General features: G+C 54.8%; 2 protein-coding genes across 2 annotated transcripts in view; both read left to right on the top strand.

The window, feature by feature from the left end:
• Positions 1 to 9,681, top strand: part of RPH3AL (rabphilin 3A like (without C2 domains)) — a gene marked incomplete at its 3' end in the record, with an annotated part of 46,089 nt that extends 36,408 nt beyond the window's left edge. The window contains exons 8-9 of the mRNA XM_080356826.1: positions 8,296 to 8,306; positions 9,493 to 9,681. Of these exons, the coding sequence (XP_080212952.1) occupies positions 8,296 to 8,306; positions 9,493 to 9,681 (200 nt within the window). The remainder of the gene's footprint in view (positions 1 to 8,295; positions 8,307 to 9,492) is intronic.
• A 17-nt stretch (positions 9,682 to 9,698) lies between these two features.
• The window catches only part of DOC2B (double C2 domain beta), a gene marked incomplete at both ends in the record, with an annotated part of 28,012 nt that continues 15,949 nt past the window's right edge, over positions 9,699 to 21,761 (top strand). Inside the window, 2 exons of the mRNA XM_080357043.1 lie at positions 9,699 to 10,029; positions 20,605 to 20,684. Coding sequence (XP_080213169.1) covers positions 9,699 to 10,029; positions 20,605 to 20,684 — 411 coding nt within the window. The remainder of the gene's footprint in view (positions 10,030 to 20,604; positions 20,685 to 21,761) is intronic.

Below are 21,761 nucleotides of genomic sequence, written 5' to 3'. Positions count from 1 at the left end.
CAATTGAGATGGAGCCACTCCGACCCCTTTGCCAGGCTTGTCTCTATTTCTCTTGTGCTTTGTGAGTCCAAAAGGTTCTAGGTATGGGAACTGAGCACTGCTTCGGAGCGAAATACAATGCACGCTACTTAAAATAGAGGATAAAAATTTATCAAAGCCACTGGGAGCTTCTCAGCTGCCTTCCAGCCAAGGGTCTTGACATGGTTTTTAAAAGTCTTTAAATGTCCCCATTTAATAGCCGGAGGGTTAAAGCAGAGGGATGCTAAATGCCAGGCTTTGAAGCTGTACGAGGCAGGTGGCGCTGGGAGCTGTGCAGGGCAGGGACCAGGCTGGTCTATGCTGCTCTGGGGAGATGCTGTGCAGCCTGGCTGGTGAGTGAGACTGGTCAGATTCTCCCAAGTGAGCAGCTTCTTAATGCTGCTTCTTTTCTTTCCAGTTCCTCCAGCTGCTGGAAGTGGCGAGAAAACAAGTGGACATGAGTTGACTTGGGTGAATAGACCCCCAAAATATCAGATGACCTCATCTGAGCAGTGCTTTGATTTCCATGGCAGCATTGTTACCTGCACTGGCTAAGGGGAGCAAGGGCAGCCCAGCAGACTTCCCACCCAGCTCCCTGCAGGATTTGCTGCTCTCATTGCTGTTGATTAGTTCAGGCATGTTTAATCCCACGGGCACTTCGAGGTTTAGCTCTTTGCATCTTGCAGGCCAGCGCATGGAGATAAGTCACTGCAATTTGGAAAGCTTTCAGTGGTGGCCAGGCTTGTGGTTACTCCACGTTTTGATGGAAATGGTTTGGACACCAGCAGGCTGGTCCTTTAGTCTCTTTTCTTGTCAACAGCAATTTCTGGGGCTGGAGATGCTCAAGGAGTGAGTGGGCGCCTCCTGGTCACTCCTGACTTGTAATTGCTGGGTCTGCGAAGGGATTTGGTGACTCCCTGTGCAGCTCTGCATTCAAAAAGCACTCAGGGGCATTTTGTCAGGCTGCCCGCTGGACGCCTCGTGCCCTGTAATTGTGTGGGTGGGCTGCAGGACTATGTGCTCAGATATTACTGCTCTGCTTCAGTGCTGGAGCAGGTTTGGCTGAGAAGGACGGGGGGAAAACGTTTCTTTCTTACAGCCCTATTAATTGTGATGTTGCCACCAAATTGTTGCAATGCGGCTTTGAAGGGATTTTTGCCTTTCTGTTGTCTGTGGTTGCAGAGTCCATATTTCTGCGTTAAGAAATCAGGAATCAAGTAATTGAATCTCTCTCCCCCTTCCTGTACAATCAAGTAATTGAATCAAAGATCATGTGATTTTGGAAAAAAAAAAGACAGAAAAGAGTTCATTTTGGATTCGCTTTATTTGCCTCTTAAATCCTGAGCTTTGCAGCCTGCTGGGAGTGTTCTACTGAGCTCTTTCCACAGCTGTGAGTAGGATGGACTTAACTGTCCATTGTCCTGGGAGCCGGGCTCTCCGGAGGTGACGAGTCCATGGGATTGGGAAGGGGACAGTTTTAGCCTGGGTGACCCCAGTGCTGGGGCTGTGTTGCTCCTGAACCCTGCCTGTCCCAGATGAGGTATAACCTGTCTAAAACCTTCAGGAGGAGAAATGCTGCTGTGTTGTTGGCATCTGAGTGGCCTGGGCTTGTGCCTGACAGCAGGAGACGATCCCTGGGGTTGAGCTGCCAATGGCCATGACTGGTCACCCAGAAAGCTGCCGAGGATGCAGTTGGACCAGCTTCATTGGGATGCAAATGGATGTAAATTCATGTAAACATATGTCTCGGTGCAGGTAGCGGCTCGTGCCCAAATTATGCAAATGTTCTAATCCAATAATGCTAATGTCATGATTATCCAGCAACACGATGTTCATTAATATGGTTCCCTGGCTCTTACACCCATCACTGTCAACATGATTATGCTGAGGCAGAGACTTGCAGTGTCTCTGGCAAGTGGAGCTGGTCCCAGCAAGGGAAGAGGATGACGGAGTCGTGGTGGGGCCGGGAAGGATCATCCGTCTGCCTGGCGAGGCCCAGAGGTGCCACATGTCCTGGGGAGTGCCCTGTGTGTGCCTGGCTGCGGTGCCACCCAGCTGCTGCCCTCTCCCCGGAGGCCTTTCCTCCCAGCACCAGACTGGGAGCAGACTTCGCAGTCCCCAAAAGCCTGCAGAGAGCTAGACGAGCTTTTCCTAATATCCATCGCTGTGATCAGATGAACAGGACTAGCAGGGCCATCTAGTGACTCCTCTTGCTGCTTAATGACCTGGGAGGTGCCCCCCCTTACATGGGTATAATTTTAATGTTTGCAGTTTGAAGCATGATGTGTCCACCTCACCCTCCATCTCCCCGTTTTTTTGCTGATGGTTAGCCCTTTGCAGTTTCGTTTTCCCTCGTTCCACTACACGGCTAGAAAATGTTTGGGCTTCCCCAGAGAGTGGAATGGAAATTTGTCCTGCATTGCCTTGGGTTGGGTGGCATAAGGTCAGACAGCTAAACAGCCCATAGATCGGAGAGGAGCTGCCTTGCCTTCCTCAGTGCCGCTGGTAAATTTGCTGTCTGGGCAGAGTCTGCTCATCTTGGCTGTGGCCTCAATTTCTCTTCTGCGAACCCGCAGGTGTCGGTGTAGCCACTTGCCGGGGCACGGCGGGGCGTCCTCATCACCGGCTGCTCCTGCAGCGTCGTGCCAGCTGACGGCCGCGGAGCTCGGAGCTGCCGGCCCCGGGGAAGGGCTCAGCGCACCACCCCGCTGCCTCCCCAGCCAGCAGGATTGCTCCCAGGTACCTCCAGTGGGTATGTCCACGGGGCTTTTTGCAGCCCCAAAAAGAGCAAGTTTGTCTCCGTGGTGCAAATGTGGGCAGCCCTGCATGGTTCAGGGAAGCTGGGGCTGTTTTCCCCTCCAGCAGCCAGACCCCATAATAGGAAATTTCCCCTTCTTACATGACTCCAGGGTTTTTCATTTTGCTCTTTTATTTGTGTTGCATTTTGCATTGCTGGCATGATACTGGGATTTGTGGATGGGGCCAGGAAAATGCCCTGGCAGCGCTGGTGGATGGTTCCCTTGCAGCTCAGTGAGGTTGAGCCTCATGATCCAGGGATGAGCAGGAGAAGCCCCAGTCATGCCGGGAGGAGCAGCAGCCGGGGTAGAGCTCCGCCAGCCATCGCAGGGCTGTGACAGGTGCATTTACTGTATCAGCTCAAACCGGGGGCTTTGGTTGGATTGCTTTTGACAGGATGTCGTTAGCCTGATGTGTATGTGGGAGAGGAGCAGCTCTAATGCTCTCTTAATGCAGCCAAATTGCTCTTTAATTCTGCAAAACCAAGATGTTATTTCGTGAATCCCCGGAGCTCGCTGTGCAGCATCTTGATGCTGCTGGTTATCGGTGGCCTTTTCCCTCTGCATCCAGCTCCAGCTTCTGGGAGCATGGGGTGGGAGCAGCCCTCCCCTTGCCCCTCCAAAGCTCGGCCACTTTCTGCCCTCGCTTGGCTTCACGCGTGTTGACTCTGGAAGCCAGTGGTGACTCCTGCAATGCCTCCTCCCACCAAAATGTGAGCAGAAAGCCTACCAATTTCCATGGCAACAGGGCCAGGCCCTAAATGCTGATGTTCACTCCGTTTCTGGACACGTGTGGGGTCTGCAGAGCTGGGTGTGCAGGAGGCAGCGGGGCCCAGCCGGAGCGCAGCTCCTTGGGCCAGCACTTGCGCTTGTCCCAGCTACCGTAGCGTAACGTGCTGCTGCAGAATCAACATCAAGTTTTGCTCTTGGCTGCCTGGAAAGTCTTGAGAAGTGATGTTGTCATCCACCTGCAGCTGGGAGACAGTCGGGAAGAGGTAAGAGCAGGATAAAACTACTAAGACACGTCAGTTGGATAATCTCAGAGGACGTTGACTCCAGCTCGGAAAGGCACTGAGAGCAGATAAAATTAGCGTAATAAGAGTTGATGCTACGCAGAACTCTCCCCTCCCTAGAGTGCAAGGGATTGGGTCTGCATTTAGCTTACAGGCACATAACGAAAAGAGCCAGCACAATGAATTGTGGCTTTGCCTGGTCTCGCAGTGGCAAAGCCCTGCTGAGGCTCTGGGCTTAGGGGGAACCCAAAGACCATGAGGGAGATTAGTGGAAAAAAGTCAAAGGAGGCTAATTCCTAAGAAAATAGCCCTGAAGTCTGTCCCTGGACAGTGAGATGGGATGTTAGTGTGGGTGAAGCAAGACAAAGGCAATTCGGGGAGGGTTTGTGCAGGAGGGTGTTTTGGGTCGTCAGGCTCAGGGTCCTGCTTTGCCCAGGGCTGCGCTGCTCCCCTTCTCACTGCGCACAGATTCCCCCCTAGTAAACTGGTACGTATTTAGTATGTGCTCCATATAACCCCTATTTACAAAAACTGATTATCCACTCTGGTTGATTTGCAGGTGAACAGCATGTTGGAAATGGTATGTGATGGTGCACAGGCACAGCGTGTTCCCTCCCTGAGCAGGAGAGTAGACATTTCACAGGACTCCAAAAACCAGTGCATTAAAATGACAAAACAAAACACCAACTATTTTGGGATTCACATCGAAATGGCAACATATGCTACACATTGAACATCAGCCTCTACTGAAAGTTTAGCTATTCTGGGCCCATCCTGACTGGTGCAGAAGATGCACAGAGAGCAGATGCCTCCCAACCTCCTCCTGGCCTGTTGGAAGCTCCTTTGCAAGTCAATCTACAGGTACCAAAGTGCTGGTAAGGAGAACACCATCCCCCCTTGCCATAAGTTGGGTGTTTCATGAGGTCTCTGGGAATCTTAAGCAATATTTTGAAGGGAGAGGGCTCTGTCTTGCTGGCATTTGCCCTTTGCCTGGCGTTCTGAAAGGGTTTGTTTGTGTCTGGTTTGTAATAGAGTGTGGGCTGTATTTTACCACAGCGATTTTGTTCGCAGCTAGTAATTGCTAGTTAAATCTGGTCAAATGATGGTTGTTAGCAGGGCCTGTTTGAGCACAGATAACCTCGCATATTATTCGTGCAGGGGAACGGTGGAGGCCAGGGTGCACCGGGATATCGGTGCTGCTGGGGAGCCTTAATCTGCACAGCCTGGAGTAAGCCTCTTAGGATTATTTAGCCAAGTTTCCTAGTTATCATTATTATTATTGCTTTATTTAGCAAATGCAAAGGGTTTTTAACCAGGTAGGGTCTGCAGTGCCCTCGTCAGGCTCAGCCAAGCCCACCCAGCAATTGAGGGCAGAGATCTTGCAGTGGAAGGAGCCTTGTTGCAGGCTCTGCACATCAGCCAGAAGACAGCGCTTTGTGTGAGCCAAGGAGCAAGGCACATGTTGCTTTTCAATTAACCCCCTTCCCATGCGCACAGCCATGCCAGGGCTAAGCTCATTTGAAGAAGAAATAAATATGTTTCATACCTAACAGTGGGGTGGGCTGAAGATAACGTAGGTCCCGAGTCACCCCACTGGGACAGAGAGGTTGGGGATCCCCTGGTCCTGCCCTGCAGCCAGGCTAAGCTGGCACTACCTGCTGGCACCTTCCCATGCCTAAGGCTGTGGGTTCTTGCTGTGGCTTGATACGGGCTTAAAAATGGTTGAGAATAAGCAAAAAGAAAGCCAGGGCTGGTGCTGCCTGGTTGACGGTCAAACCTCCCTGCTCCCAACCTGCAGTGGGTCCCCCTGAGTTCAAGGCTGAGTGAGATCCAGAAGTAGTTCCTCCAAACGGAGCCTTTAATTTGGCATCAGCTCTTCCTGCACTTTTCAGGCTTGTGTCTTCTTCAGCAGCAGAGGGTTTTCATGAGATCATTTGAGTTTGAGCTGACAACATATTAAATAAAGAACCAGTGGGTCAGTCATTGAATATCTGGTAAGCGATGTGCAGTTCTGCTGCTACATTTTTCGTTTGGAAAGGAATTTATTAAACTGGCATCAACCGTCGTTCTTGTCGATTTAAACCAGGAGTAACTAACAGCAGAATTTGATGCTTAGTGTTTGAAAGAAATGTGGTTGAACAGTGTCCTGAGGACAGCCTGTATTTTTGGATGTGTTTAATGTACAAGCTACTGTTCTGTTTGCTGCAGGAATGCTCCCTGCTGGCATAAGGAAGCCGGACTGATGTGTTGTACCACTCAGGGCACGGGCTGAGTTAGTGGCACAGGCTTTGTTTGCGATGTGTTTCAGTCTCCGCTTGTGCCCCTTGTTTAAAGATAACTCCTGCATCCCATGTCCCAGCTCTCGATATTGGATGCTTTTGGCACACCTGCCCGTGGCTCCTTCTGATGTGAGCAGCTGAACCAGTTTGTTGCACTTCAAAACAAGCTGCTGAAGTGTGATGTTGCTTGTGCTGAGCTGGGGACGTTGTCACGACTTGCGGGTGCCACTGGGAGGAGTCACAGCTGTTGACAGGGGCGATGTGTTCTTCTCCGTCATCCTGTTCCTGCATTGATGTTGACCCTGTGATGATGATCTTCACCGTCTCCAAAAGAGGTCATCCCTTCTTCCAGGGATGGAGCATCCCCCTGCAGAGTGGTTCTGCTCCCTGCCAAGGCAGAGCTGTCCATCCCATAGCTGAAAGCAGCTGTGAGATGTTTAAATTCTCTCTCCCTCCCCTCTTCTTGGCCTGGCGAGGAAGGCAGTGTCCCCCTTTTTGGGGAAGCGAAGGCCATGTACGTGGGCAGTGCAGCAGCTCTGAATCACCCCAGCAGAGCAAGGGATCAAATCAAGTCACATTCCAGGGCATTAGACAGACGGTGGGAATTAAAAGCTTTACCTGGAAACTGGCTTTGTATCTCCAAGCCCTGCTTTTGTCTCCCAGCCCAACGCTATTTTTGTCCCTTTTACCTTCTGTGTTGTCAGTGTCATGGATGTGAGCGCCTGGTTGAGCAGCCAGCCCCAGCCACATTTGGGGAGCCCTCGGTAAATATTGGGCCGTGCAGCCGAGGAGGAAACGTTCAGACAGTGTGAGATGGTAGGAAAAGTGCTGTTTGTCAAGAACGAGCTGCTTTGGGACTCATTAAAATCTAAGGAAAGGCTCCAGCTGCTTTCAGTAGGCTTGGGATCGGTCAGAGACTAGAAAGTCCCATCTGGGCTATTAGCAGTAAGTCTTGTTTTTATTTCTTTCAGTCTTTGGGGTCTGGGGACAGCGCTTCCCTTGGGGGCCACTCCTGCCCTGGCAGCAGGGAGATTTGCCTGCTTTGGCTTTGCTTTGCCCTCAATCTGGCCCCACGTGCACCCTGCCCCATCATCACCCATTGCTCTCTGCATCCCAGGCTGAGCTGAGCGTCTCCCCTGGGCGCTGCTGCGCCTTGATCCCGGCCGGGGCAGATCACGGGATCACAGGGGCTGGGATACTGCACCCCACGGGAGGAGACAGAGTGCAGGGGTTCACCTGCATTCCCAGAGCCTTCATCTTCTGACCTGAAAACCAATCCTTTTCTATTTGAGTCCTGTGCTCTTTGAGGAAACATTGGAAATAATGATGCTTCTGTAACAACACTAACGACATTAGGCTCTCATATATAACTTGATTTTATTTATTTATTTGTTTGCCCTTTCTCAGAGGGAATTGCTGCTATTTTCTGGGCATCAGGCCCAATTTTTGCTTCATTCTATCTGAGTCCACAGCGAATCCTGGATGCTGCACCCAAAGATGAAGCCTGTGTGGATGAGCACAACCAGGCTGCTCCAAACCCGGCAGCAGCTCTTTGTGTCGCCTCATCTTCCGACCCATCATCTTGCCATCGAGGTTTTCAGCCTCGACCGCAAGAATGCGAAGCAGGTGGCACTTCTATCTGAATTAATATACCAAGACTTCATATTTGGTTTGGAATTGTTTTGTTTTCAGGGAATACTGTTTAATTTAGTTGTGTGGATATGGGGTATGGGGGCTGAACTGTCTCAGGCCAGGTCTGCTGTTGGAAAGCAGTTTGCAGCACAGACGCGGGAGCCACCTCGGAATGAAAATACGGCAGAAGGAGGCAGGAGCGGCTGAGCAGTCTCCTGTTCTCCCAGGTCATTAGAGCATCCGTGTGCATCGTGCCCAGGTACAGAGCGATGACAGGTTTAGATGCTTCAGGAGAGAAATGTTTGCTTCCCAGCAAGAGGCAAATTAGGTTAGTTTGCCTAGTGTCAGTATGTTGTGAGTCAGGGACGTTCGTTAACATTTACCGAAATCTGAATGAAAATTGAATTCTTCATGAGACAAAAAGGTTGGGTGTCATTTTGCTGGGTTCTGGGGAAAATCCTCTGAAGAAGGAAGCTTTATTTTTGATAGACATCTGCATGCCAGCCTGCGGGAGACTGCAATTCGCTGTGCATTGCTACGGGATCTGTGTGTTGTCAGGTTACCTGGCGGTACCGGCTGTGATGGGCAGACACGGTGCTGGGTGACCAGCATACACAGGGTGTCCCAGCTTTGCACCTGAGCCAGCAGAAGGTGTGCACTGGGCGAGTTGCCCCTATGAAATATTTCAGACACGTTTTCTTGGGGAGGGTGCATTTCTGTGCAGCATTTTGCACCGTGTTCTCATGGTATTTCTCTTCTGGCACTGCTTGCTCAAAAGTCCACTGCCAGTAGCTTGTGGAACCACAGATTTGTTCATTTGAACACAAGAGACAATCAGGTAAAAGCACCAGTTTGAGACCAACTCCCTGAGCAAACCAGAGCTCAGCATTTACCGTGGAGCCTGTGGCAGGCTGTGGGGAGCCTGTCCCCTTCCCAGCTGGTGACAGGGTTCTGTCCCTGCCCGGAAAGGTTTGCCAGGGGGATGCTGAGTGTGTCCACGCTGGCTGTGGGCCCTGGCCCAGCCCATCGCTCGCTCCTCTGCGATGCTTTACCTGCTGCGTTGCTCTGTGCTGGCTGTGGGAGGCTGTGCCGGCCGGGCTGTGAGTGAGTGCCATGTGTTGCTTCAGTCCCCGGTGCGTTCCCAGCCCCAGAAGCTGCGTGCAGCTCGTGCTGAGCTCCGGTGGGGCCGTGACTGCGGGCAGGGGCCAGCTACAGCAGGAGGACACGAGATCTGGGCTGTCCCCAGGAGCAGCGGTGCGGCTGGAGCCAGGAACGGGCAGCGTGCCACCCGCGCCCCTGCTCAGTATGCGAGAGAGCATCTCCCGGCACGGCCCCACAGCCAGCGGGGCGGCACGGGGGCTGCCATGCTCCCCAGGGGCTGGGACAGCCCCATGTCCCCCTCTGGGGATGTGACACAACAGGACAGCACCTTCTGACCCTACACTGTGACCTTCCCGCTGCGGAGTGGTTTGTTGGGGACAGACCCCGCTTTGGCAGGGAGATGGGGGAGTGGGTGTGGGGAGCTGGGCTGCCACCCAACTTCTCCGTTGCTCCCCCCACGCACGATGGGGCTTTTCTGGTGGAGGGGCAGGGGGCTGGTTGCCCACACTGGTGGCCGTGTGGCCAGGACGGCGGGCTGGCCACAGCCCTCATTCCTCCGCTGCTGGGTACCGCTTTGTTGCTAGCTGGTGACATCACCCGAGAGCCCACCCCCTGCCTCTTATCCGTCTCTCTGTCTCGCTCACTTATTCACAGGCAGCGCTGGCAGGAGCAGGGGCTGTGCGAGAGCCGGCGGCAGCAGCATGCGTGCGGCGTCTGGGGCTCAGGGCGCGAGAACCACGTAAGGTGCCCGCCGGAGCCTCCTCCCCCGCCTGCCTCCGCTTCCCCCAGCAGAAACTTCACGGCTCCCTCCTGCGTGGTCCGGGCTTCTCCAGGGGGGCTTGACGCCGACAGCCGCATGCATGACACTCCGAAAAGGAGAGAAAATGACCATAAGTATCCAGGAACACATGGCTATTGATGTCTGCCCCGGCCCCATCAAACCCATCAAGCAGATCTCCGACTACTTCCCCCGCTTCCCCCGCGGGCTGCCCGCCGCCGTCGGCCGCAGCAGCTCCCTGCGCTCCGCGGTCAGCCAGCCCTCCGTCAGCCCCGCCGAGGCCCCCCGCGAAGAGGACGAGGACGTGGACCAGCTTTTCGGGGCGTATGGCACGACACCCGCCGAGCAGCCAGCCAAGTGCCCAGCGCCTGAGGAAGTGGTGGATCCTGAGGGCTACGAGTCAGACGACTGCAGTGAGTTTCTAAGTTTCCCTGGGAGTTTGATGGGTGCTGGGAGCAAGGGTGGGTCTTGGGACTGGTTCCCCATCTCGCCGCCTGAGCCGTGCGCCCTTCCCGGCCACGCTCTCCATCCTTGGGGTTACATTGCAGCAGTGAGAAGCCCTCGGCTGCAGCCGGGGAGGGTGTCACAGCACCTCGAGTGCTGCCCCTGGGTGGAGGGAGGCCCTGGGAGTGTCCCTGCTGCAGCCAGACTGAACCCAAACTGGGGAAGTCTCCCAAGAGCCACCAGTTGCTGTGCTTTGCCGTTGTGGTTGATGCACTTCTCTGCCTCGTCCCTGCTCAGCTCTGTGCCTCCAAAGGCTGCCAGCTGGGCTCAGCCCCTGTGGTTAATCCCTCACGGTGGTACAGCCTGCTCCAGCCACCCTGCTGATTAGCTGGCGATAGGCTCCAGCATCGCCCAGCTCCAGATCGGCGAGATATGTTTGGAATGACAAATTTCGCCTGGAAAAAATCTCTGCCCTCTCCCTTGGCAAACTCCGGCGTGTCATTCCTCACCCTCCAGCTGCAGACAGAGCCCTGCACAATACCAGGGGGCTGGAATTTTGAACGGAAGGTTTTGGTTCTGGTCGATGCAGGTGTTTGCAGTGAGGTTTAACCCCTCCCCACCCAAAACGTCCTTCCCACCCAGCTCGGTGGAGCTCGCAGGCTGCACAGCAGCTGCTGTCTGGCTCTGCCAGCCCCGCTGGCTGGGATAGCATCTCTTTCCTGGAGGTCGGTTGAAAACCAAGGTCTGTGTTCAGCCCAGCCCTCAGGAGCCAGACCCTGCGAGAGGCTGAGCACCAAGTGTGAAGGCAGGGGAAGCCAAGGAAGGGAGCTGGTGCTGCTGAGCCATGCTGCGTGCTGGTCCTGGGGGAAGGGGGAGGCTGAGCTGTTTATGGCCCAGCGCCGGGCAGGCGGTGGCTTTCCCTGTGCAGAATGTCACAGCCCTGTCTCGGCATTGCTCCCTGGCTGCCGGGCACTGGGCTGGCCTGGGCTGCTGCCAGCAATGCCGGCAATGCCGGACTCTGGAGCGTGACCCCAGGGAGAGCTCCCCGAAGGGCTGCGCTTGCTGGAAGGCAGCACGGCCACCCCCATGTCCCCTGTGCCGAGCCCAGCCGTGGCTCCAGGAGAGGCTGTGGCTCTGGGTGTGAGCCCAAAACGGACACTCCCTCTCTCCCCATCCCGGTGCTGGGGTCACACTCTCTTTGGAGGAGGCGAGAGCCGCTGCGCTCCCAGGGAGAGCATTTCTGCTAAGCCGCATATGTCCCAGCCAGGCAGTTAACAGCGACTTTAACCAGATTTGGGCTATTTGCTGCTCTAATGATTAGGTTGTGTTTGCTCATCCTGGCAATAGAGATGGGAGCAACTGGGCTTCAAGGCCAGAGGTGTGTGTGGGAGCTGAAGCGCTTGGGGACAGCACTTCCCCTGGGTGGCTGGTGGGGAGCTCACCCAGGGTGCTGCTGTTTGCATTCAGCCTCACCAGCGATGCTGGAAGTGGCTCAGCTCGGTGCCAGGAGCTGGCGGGTGTTTGTCTCGCCCTGGCTGGTGGTAGGAAGAGTGTTTCTTGCAGCGTAACAGGTGTCAGGCAAACTGCTGCGGCTGTTTTGCCAGATGCGGTGGATTTTTCTGGGAGATGGGACTGCCGGCACCACATCTCTGGGGACAGCACGGGATGGTCCCAGCCGCTCTCAGGGCCCCAGTTGGCATAAATGTGCAGGATGAGACTGTCTCTCCTCCATGTTTAGCAGCCAAGTTGCAAAGCTGGCTAAGGGCTCTCTGGCCCCATTTCCCAGGCAGGGAGCCTGGAGGGGGTTTGTGCAGCCTGACTCGAGCCATCGGCTACGCTGGGGAGAGTCTCTCAGCTCCCCCACGGCCCCAGCGGTTGATTCAGGGCTGCTGCATTAGTCACCTGCACTAAATTTCCCCTGGGAAACCTGTCTCTGCCTGTACGGCAGGACAGCATTGGAGTTTAGGTGGTGTCAGTTCCCTCTGGTGACAGGGGGTTTGGGGAGTTGACTGAGGTCTCTGGGGACAGTGATGTCGGAGCCCGAGTGCAGCAGCCACAAGTCGAGGGCTCCCTGGGCAGGAGTGTGTCTTACCCAGAGATGCTTCCAGCACAGCCCCCGGACAGCTGCAGGCAGAGGGATTTGGCCGTGGCAGGTCCATTTAGGAGGAGGGGACGGCTCCTTCCCATTTGTCCCACCTGCCTGCAGGTTTCCCTTCTCCGACACCAAAGCAATGGTGCTGGCTGGGAGGAGCGGAGCTGCCCCTGCCTGGGGAAATACAGCATTTGTCTGGGTTTCCCCTGCCCAGGGTAACTTGTCCGCCTTGGTGTTACCAGCAGCGCCAGGCTGGCGGGTGACAGGGGTGGGGGACATTGCTCAGCCCCTGCAGCGCTGCCGGGTGGCATCGGGCAGGGGCTGGACCGGAGCTGCCGCCGTCCCTGCCCGACCTCAGTGCTGCAGGGTGGGTCCTGCTGCCCCTGCTGCAGCTCACCCGCGCTGGCTCCCGGCACTGCATTCCTCAGCCCTCTGCTGAATGGTTTTACTGACCCCACCAGCAACCCCGGGAGGTGCCTGCGGAGCCACAGGAGCTCCTGTCCTCCCAACAACCTCTGCCTGGGGTGGGGGCAACCCTGGGAGAAGCATCAGTGGCTGCTCCCATCCAAGCAGAGCGGCCTGACCCAGCAGTTTGACATACAGAGGGAGCAGGGATGTGTGTGTGTGTGTGTGCACGCGTGTGTTTGGTGCTTTGGAAAGCCAAGAATCCCAGGACTGCAGGAGGCAGGTGGAATCCCTCCAGAGATGGGCAGGGACCTGGCCAAGGTGCAATGGGAGGGCACCCATTGCCATGGGTGGGTGGTACCGGTTGCTGGGAGGCTGATACAGAGGCTCGGGTTGGTGGCTCTGGGACATGTGGGACACCACAATGCAGCCCTGCAGAGCTCGGGAGCTGCGGAGATGCTGAGGAAAACAAGCGTGGTCCCCGTGGGGCAGCCATAACCAGCCTGTTGCATGCAGCGAGAAGCAGGGAGCAGGCAGGGCCAGGGAGCTAACAGAGCAGATAATGAGCAGACATCAGGGCTAGCACTGGGAGTCATGCGGAGCCTGCCCTTCCCATCAGACCCGCCAGCAGCACGGCTGCGAGGGTTTGCAGGGTTGTGGTTGGCACCGTCTGCTGTCCCAGGGCCCTTGGGAGAGGGACTCCCCGCTGCTCTGTGCCTCCTCTGTGTCCTCCTCTGTGTCCCCCCTGCAGGGACACTCCAGGACTGAGCTCAAGCTGCACGGAGTGGGGCTCATCCCACAGCAGGTCTGTCCCCAACGGAGCGGCTGAGGAGGGGGAATGGGGCAGGAGAGCTGGGAAAACACACGTTTGGTGCAAACGCCACGGAAGGGCAGTTTGGTGCCCTTGGACCTGCGCTGACTTCTGCTGTGAGCTGAGAGCACCAGCCCAGATTTAGGGCTGGAAAGGGGAGGATTCACTCCGACTGCCTAGGGACACCCTCACCTCACCTTTGGTTCCCCTGGGGTCCCCAGTCACCAGGGATGTGTCCCACCCGCTGCCAAGGGAACTTGGCTCACAAGGAAAATCAGCAAATGCCAGCTAGGTGGCAATGTGCCACCTGCGAGGAGCTGGGTCTCGCCTCCCATCACCCCAGTTCCACATAAGTCGCTGTCCCTCGGGTGGCTGTGATCTCCCGGCTGCAGCACCAGCGGGAATTTGTACCCGAGGGATCTTTAAAGGTCTCTGAAATCCTGTGCAAGCTAGTTTCTAGCCCTTGACAAAATGTTCTGTTCCCCAGAGCTGCTGTTCGGTTTTGGAGTGAGGCTGCGGTGCTGGAATTTCCTCCCTCCTCTGTCCGGGTTTGGCTCTGGGTTTCGGATGGGGAGGCAGCCCGAGAGCAGGGGCTGCAGCGGGAGCTGGCGTTTCGGGCAGAGCTGCCCCATACTGTTCCTGTCAGTGCTCCGGGGCTGGTTATACATGTACAAACGCAGCCAGTTGTACAGTGTATCCAGCTGTATTCATGGGAGGAGCGGGCTCGTGAGCTCCTGAGCTGCAGCAGCCTAAGACAACTTCTCCAAACTACAGCTGAGAGGCCTGTCCTGGTGCGCGGCTGCTCGTGGCGCCTGCTGCAAGCAGCGCCACAGAAGTTATTTAGGAAGACTCTAATTTTGAGCAAAGAAGGTAATTAGGCAAGCAAAGCCGTCATGCAGATATTAATTACTGGCTGCCTGAAGATGTATAAAAGAATGAAGGTCTTAAGGGGTGCAGGGTTTGCAAGTCACCTGGTGATGCTTCTGGCCAGTCGGGAGGAGGCAGGAGAGACAACGAGGGGAAATGTGCATTGAGACGATGAGGATATTTACTTCTGAAACGCAGCTCCTTAGCATATGCTGCTACTGCTATTTATAACCTTTGAATCGTCTTTTCAATCCAGATAAGGCCAGAACAAGTGGTTTTTACTCAGGAAACTAAACAAGCCACCGCTGATTTCAGCAGAGCCTGGAGCGTGGCTTTGCCAGCCACACCACGGCTGGAGCTGCCCGCACCAAGGACGTGTGTTTAGGTACCAGGTGGTGTTGTACCCCAGTTTAAGGGCATCAGGGAGCTTGTAGCCCTCCCAAGGGAGATGCAGGTGTTAATTGGGGTGATTTGAATTAGCTCCTGTCTGGTTTCTCGCGGGATACGCAGGTATTGGGACGGCGCTGGCATGGGGTGAGCTCTCACCTTCTCCTGCACCGCCAGTGATCTGGGCAGAGGCTGCACATGCTCCTGGTCCACTGAGGAGCCTTCAGCCCCCAGATGGCTGAGGAAGAGCCCCTCTGCTAATGAAGGAGCCACATGGCTCCTGGTTAACAAGGGGCCCTGCTCCTGCCTGGCTGCCTCCGTCCCAGCAGTGTCCCCAGCCCGTCACCGTCCCCTGGTCCCCACGTGCAGGACGATATTCGGCTGGAGGAGGATCCTCCCTTCCCTGCTGCTGCTCTCGTCCCTTCACTGACACCCCTCGCTCCAACACGCTTGAGCCCAGGGGGTTCCCGAATCTTTCATCTTTGTATTTAACACTGAAGGCAATTTTGGGGGGGTTGTTAATTGCAATACCGTATTTCATTAAAGGGAGAGAGAGGAAGAGATTTGAAGGCCATCTCTAAATTGAAATTGCTGAAAGTCTAATTGCTGCTGACATCAGGGACCATTTAGTGCTGTAAAACATAATTGCATCTCTGAACTGTTCTGAGCAGATAAGTGTTCATCTGAACACTCCTCCTGGAGAAGACAGAAGAGCTGATGAGCATCCATCAACCAGCCTCACAAAGAAGCATCTCCCTGCTCCAGAGCTTGCCAGGGGCTGGCGCTGTGTAGCCAAAATGAAGAACTATTAATTGCTGTAGATTTTAAGTGAAAAATCCACGACAAGGCAGGGAACGGTTACAAGAAAGAGGAGTTGTACTCATTCCTCACTCGTGGTCATGTTGAATTCAAGCACTTCCATGGAGCTCCTGAGGAAGCAGGTTCTCCTGCCCCTGTGCTGCTCCCCACTGGGTTTTTGTGCAGGACTGGGAATGTTCTGCCCTGACCAGAGTCCAACTGGCACCACACGGTCCAGGTGCCGATGGGGATGTCTGTGTCCCAGCGTGGTGAGCTCCCCCTGGACACATCCCAGAACCTTCCACAGGACACGTTTTTCATGGAGTAGCTGCTGGTGATGCTGACTTTCAGAAGTGTCCTGTTTCCACCTGCCTCCACCACCTTCTCCAGCCGATGCCAAAGCCCTCAGTGATGCCTGTGGCTGTGGGTTTGTGCCACAGGTCGGTGCTACTGTCAGACCTGAGGACTCGCAGCCATCAGGGTCTGCAGCACTTCGACTCAGCACCTTGCAGGATCCATCGCTGAAAAGACCTGTAAAGTAACACGAGTCTTGAGCACCAGCCCAAACAGGTCTGTGCAGGGAGCGGGAGTGCTGTGGGTGCTGGGCAAACTCAGGATGCTGCTGGGGCCGATGGTGCTGTTTTCTGGGGGTGACCCTGGGGGCTTTTGGGGCTCCCCATGGCCCAGCGGCTCAGTCCGTGAATTGTCCTGGTGCCGATGGGCTGGGATGAGGTGCTGCCGCAGGTGGGAAGGCAGGAGCGCACACAGCCACCCGGCAAAGCGATTTCAGCAGCCCTGCTTGGAAATGGCAAGAAGTAATTTCTGTTCCTCTTGAGGAGTCATTTACCGACATTTTACATGGGGCTGTAAGTGCACAGAATTACTTGCTGCCTTTCAGGACCTTTAAAATTATCTCAATTGCAGAGGAAAATTAAAGCAATGGAAGAATAGGGACCTATCTTTTATAGTGCATTAAAAAATACCCAGCCTGAAGGTTACTGAACCTGTGCTTTCTGTAAGGGAGAGCTAATCCAGACAATCCCCAGCAGTCTTTTTACTGCTCCACTCTGATCTCCCTGGCACAAAATCCATGAGCAGATTATCTTGGGAGCAGCAATGGTGATAAGCAGAGGGACTTAAGGCTTTTGGACTTCTTTTTAATTAGTTCTATAGTGGGTTTCTTTGTGCACACCTCAATTTCTGCCAGTGTAGAGCCTTGCTGGGCTTCCTAATGGCAGTCGCGATGCGAAAGCTTCCCGGACTTTCGAAGGTAAGGAGCACACTCAATCATCGCTTCCTTCTTTGCCAAAGCTTTTGGGTCTGTTCTGAGAATGTTGGTGCCTCTTCCATGTCTTGAGCATCTCTTGTGCTGAGCAGCTCTTCTCCCTGGGATGTCCCAGGCCACCGAGGGGGCGCATCTGCCGCCCTGCGTGGGCCAGACAAGGGCACATCACCTGCAAGGACAGGGGCTGGCTAAGGGAGCAGAGCACAGATTTATCGCCTCCTTTTGCCTTTCATCCCGCAGGTATAAATAGAAGCTACTTCAGCCTCCCCATCACCCTGGGCGCTGATGGGAAATGTCAGTTAATAAACAATTTCTGCCGACTCCACCAAGAAGGGGGGTGGCGGTGCTGTGCCAGGACGCGGCGCTGCCCGCCGGCACGCTCGCTGGATCCCACGGCTAAGCCCAGAGACACATCTGCCGGTTATGCTGGCCTCTCATAATTTTGTAGCCCACTGAATTAATCAAAATGCCCAAAGGTTAGTGGGAGAAGAGACTGCATTCCTGTGCAAGTCAGATTTATCTTCCTTTTTAGAGCCCGTGTTAAATGCCAGACCCTGGTCGGCATCTTCCCATCAATCTCTCCCAATTCAGGGAGGGGAAGGAGGGTCAGAACCTGCTAATGAGTTCAGTTCTCCTAATGGTTATTTTATCATTGGAGCAGAATAATTGTAATAATAATGATACATCCTGCCTGCTGTCTGGAGAGCGCAGAGCTGCCTTTGTAATGCCTGACAAACACATTTATTTGTATTTTTTTATTTGCAGCCTGTGTGATTAGAGGGCAGCGTTCAGAATAGCCCAGTCGAGTTAAATACATCTAGGAAGAACGCTTTGAGTCTAATTGCTGCCGTTTTCTTTTTTAGGCACTCGCTCCCCTAATTAAGAGCACAATCGAGTTGCATCTCAGCTGCGAGGACAGGTGGGAGGGGGAAAGCAAGTGGAGAAGGTTTGACTGCTTTGTGGGGGCTCTTTTCGGAGCTGGGTGCATCCCTGTAGCGTGGAGGCTTTGGGCTGGAGATGTTGGGTCTCCTGCAGCCGGGCTGGATGTGCTGCTGGTGGGTTGCAGGAGCAGTGAGATCTGTGCTAGTGTATTGGTGCTGCCCAATCCAGGAGCCCAGGGCTGGCTCCCAGGGCATTTACATGGAGCTGCTGTGGGGAGGTTGAGATTGGATATTGGGAACAATTTATTCCCAGAAGGGGTTATCGGGCATTGGGACAGGCTGCCCAGGGCAGTGGTGGAGTCACCATCCCTGGAGGGGTTGAACAGACACGGAGATGAGGTTTTTAGAGACATGGGGTAGTGTCAGTGTTGGGTTAATGGTTGGAGTTGATGATCTTGAGGCTCTTTTCCAACCAAGATGATTCTGCAATTCACGGCTGTGCTGATCCATCGCCCAGTGACACATCCCTGGGAGGTAATGGGGACCACAGACGGTCTGCTCCGGCGGGGACGTGTCCTCAGCATCCGCTGCCCGCTGAGTCCTGGCTCGGGCAGCGCTTGCCCTCGGCACCGTCGCGGCACCTTGGCTGCCAAACCCCACGTTACCCTGATCCCTCTTGTCATCTCCATACAGCCGCGTTTTAAAGCAATTAGCGCACATTCTGCTGATGTTCCCACATCCCTCTTTGGAATCAAGACTCGCCACCAATGAAGAAACATCCCTGTGTAGAGGAAAACCCCTCCAGGGCTGGAGGAGAGCTGGGGTGGGAGCCTGGCAGGGCTGGGGGACCCACGCAGCCTGTCTGTGCCCTCCCATCTGCTGGCAGCTCCGAGGTGAGTGGGAACTGCTCCAGGTTTCCTCATGGTCCACCAGGACTTTAGTCTCCAACCGCAAAACAAGCGTCTGCTGCCGTGTGACGGTGCTTTTGGGTTTTGCCCATCTTGCCGGAGCAGGGACCCCGCTGCCCTCGCCCCTGGGGCAGGTTGCAGCGCCGAGGGGACAGGAGGCTTTGTCAGTATTTCCTGCCCGGAGTCTGTTTTCACGCCAAGCTTTTAATTTGTTTTATAAATTGCCAAATCCAGCAGGCTAAGCCACGGGCGCCCTTCTGTGATAAAAATAAAATAACAGCTTGAACTTGGGAGGACCGGGCGGCGGGGCTGGGAAGCAGCTGATTAAAGGGCAGGTGGAATTGCTGAGGCTCCGAAACCGGCGGCTTCATCTTCCGCTCTTGAGCAAAAATGCAGATTTGCTGAATTTCGCTGACTTAGCTCTCGCCCGTGTGCCACGGAGCCTCCTGCTACACATTGGGCTGTGCTGGTCCCCCGGTTTGGGCTCTGATGTTGTTGTACATGGCCGTGAGCTCCCCATCGCCGGGACTCTGCTGTGCCTTCCTCCTCCTTGCATGATGTGGAGTGAGTTTGTTCAGTAATGGGTCTGGAAAGATCCATTTGGGCCAAACCCAGAGATGACACACGAGGTGTTGCAGGTTTGGCCTCATGCTGTATTATTTCCATCTCCCCTGAGCCCTGGCAGGTAAACCCCACTGATTTATGACTTGCCTAAACTGATAACTAATGTGCCGTGAAATTACTCCAGAGCAAGGAGGGGTACATTATTCTGCCAGAAATCTCTGAATATTTACTCTGCTTTGAAGGCGAGGTATTTGCTCCGGCGCAATGATTTTTATTTGCTAGCAGGCAAACCTGTAGCTCACTTGTGTTAGGGCTGGAAGATCGCTGTGAAATTGCAGCAGGAAGGTTCCAGCCCCCTGAATATCCACTGCCTCCCGGGGCACCTTGCTGTAGAGGCTATTTACGCTGGAAAAAAGCACCTTATTTCCTGCCACAAAGTTCATCTAACTTACCTCCCAGGCAGCAAACCCTGCTTTGATATTAAGCAAAATTGTTCTGGTTTTTATTTGGGTATTTTTTCCCCCTGCTCTCAACCCGTGTGTGCGGTGGGAAGGTGCAGTTACCTTGGAAACAGCGGTGGGATGCTGCGCAGGGCCGGGCAGACCCCTTTTGGGGACGGTGGGTGCGGAAAAGTGTGGGTTGTGGAGTCCAGAGCCACCCTGGAAGTTCCAGGCTGGTGGCAGGTGAAGCTGTGTCGGGAAGATGCTGCTCTGCGTCCAGGCTTTGGTGTGTGAATCAGATTCAGGAGCCTTTGAGAATGTTAAGTCATGTTTTTGGAAAGCCAGTCTTTTTAAAGCTTTTCTTCTGCTTTGCATTAGCGCAATTTGCTCAGGTTGTCCAAAGGGAAAGAATTTCTCGAGTCAAATGCTCTTCTGCTGCTGAGACTCTTGTGGTTTGTTCTGGTCTCCTGCCCCCTCCCCGTGGTCCCGTCTCAGGAGCTTCCTTGTTGCTGCATTCCCGGATTGCGGATGCCATGAGAAAATGCTGCTCTGGTTAAAAACTGTTGGTGTTTTTCACTTTAACCATGAAGTTATTTCTGTTCTCACTGGGTTTAATTTACAGTTTGCAGCCAAACTGGAGCTGGGAAGGGATCCCATTGGTGGCTCATTTGTTTGAAGGTGTCGGTGTGCGAATACGTGTTCTGGGAATTCCGGTGGCACTGGATGGGGAGATGTGCCAGCAGTGGGTCTCGTCCGTGTCCCAGCCGTGCCTGCATCTTCCCAGGGAAGGTCCTTCAGGTCCTGGGAACGAGAAGCTGCTGATCGATGGGGTGACCTGTGTGGAAGCCCAGCGAGGCAAAGCCATGTGCTGCAGCCCTTCCTCTCTCTGGCTCCTCTCCCAGGGCTATGCCAACCCCTCGACCACCAGCCTCCCAGCATGGAGCTGTGTTTTGTGTTTCATAACAGGCGTGACAGGAGGATGCATGATGTTTTACAGCATCTGCAGCCATTCTCTAGCATCTTCATCCCCTCCTCCTGTGCTCCGAGGGAGAATCAGCAGTGTTTGCTGGGCCCCGCGGGTTAATCACATATTTTCTCCTTTGCAGCCACGCTGGGGACGCTGGATTTCAGCTTGCTCTACGATCAAGAAAACAACGCACTGCACTGCACGATCAATAAAGCCAAGGTATGTCTGAGCGCTGGGCAACGACCAAGTATGCCCGGAGCTGCCACCTCTGCCACCTTTGTCCTGTTCATTTGGCCAGAGCCTGGCCAAATGCCACAGTGAGGGCAGCATGTGGGGACAGCTGGGTGTCCCCCGTCCCTGGGCTGCACTGGGGGCTCTGGTGTCCCCAGCTGCAACCATCCCTTTGCAGCTCCGCATTCATCCCAACACCCCGTGCCGCTGCCCTCTCCTTCCCCTCCAGCTCTGCCTTTCTGGGTGTTTCCAACGGGACAGGGACAGCTGCTCATCCCTGTGACGAGAAGGTTGCAGCTATTGATGCTTTTTAGAATAGCACCCAACCCAGTGTTGTTATTTACTTGACCGGCTGTCAGTTTATAAATGGCTCTTTTAAATGCTGCTAATCGCTGCCACAAAGTGCTCTGCCTCAGCGCCTTTGCCGTCTGCATGATTGAAGCAATTAGGGCTATTTTTTGGCACATTTTGGAGGAGAAACAGATAACTGAGGTCCTGATTCTGCCTCCAGGCCTGTGGAAGGTGCCTCTGGGCACTGCTCAGCTCCTTTCTGCTCCACCAGCACCAGGTCCAGAGCAATGAGGGCTCCGGGTCATCTAAGTCCCCGTAGATGTTGGGAAGGGGTGGAAGGATTTTACAGAAGCCAGGAGAACCTGCAGGAGAATGGGCTGTGAGCTGAGCCCCCAGAGGATCAGCCCACACCGTTTGCCTTTGTCGGATGCTCCTCTCCCCTCCAGCTGCAACTGGCTCATTTGCAGCCCCCACCCCAGAGCCCCCTGCACTGGGGACTGGGGCGCACGTCTCCACCCCACTGTTCTGGAATAAGACCTTGAGCACAAAAGCTCGGTTTTGGGCTGAGCGTGGAGGCTTCTGCCCCTGGAGCTGCTCCTGGCTGGGGGGCCAGTGCAGCAGCCCCAGCTCCTGGGGCAGGGACGGGACAGGGATGAGGCAGCCGCTGGGCTTTGCTTCCCTACCCGCCGCCCCCCTGCCTGTCGCCCATGAATTCTCCACCAGCCTCTGGGTCAGGCTTCCCTCGGCGCGCTCGGGAGCGCTGCCAAGGAGGAG

This window comes from Nesoenas mayeri (genome assembly GCF_963082525.1).
Source record: "Nesoenas mayeri genome assembly, chromosome: 20".
In the NCBI taxonomy this organism is placed as follows: Eukaryota; Metazoa; Chordata; class Aves; order Columbiformes; family Columbidae; genus Nesoenas; species Nesoenas mayeri.
This window is presented reverse-complemented; position numbering and strand designations above follow the sequence as displayed.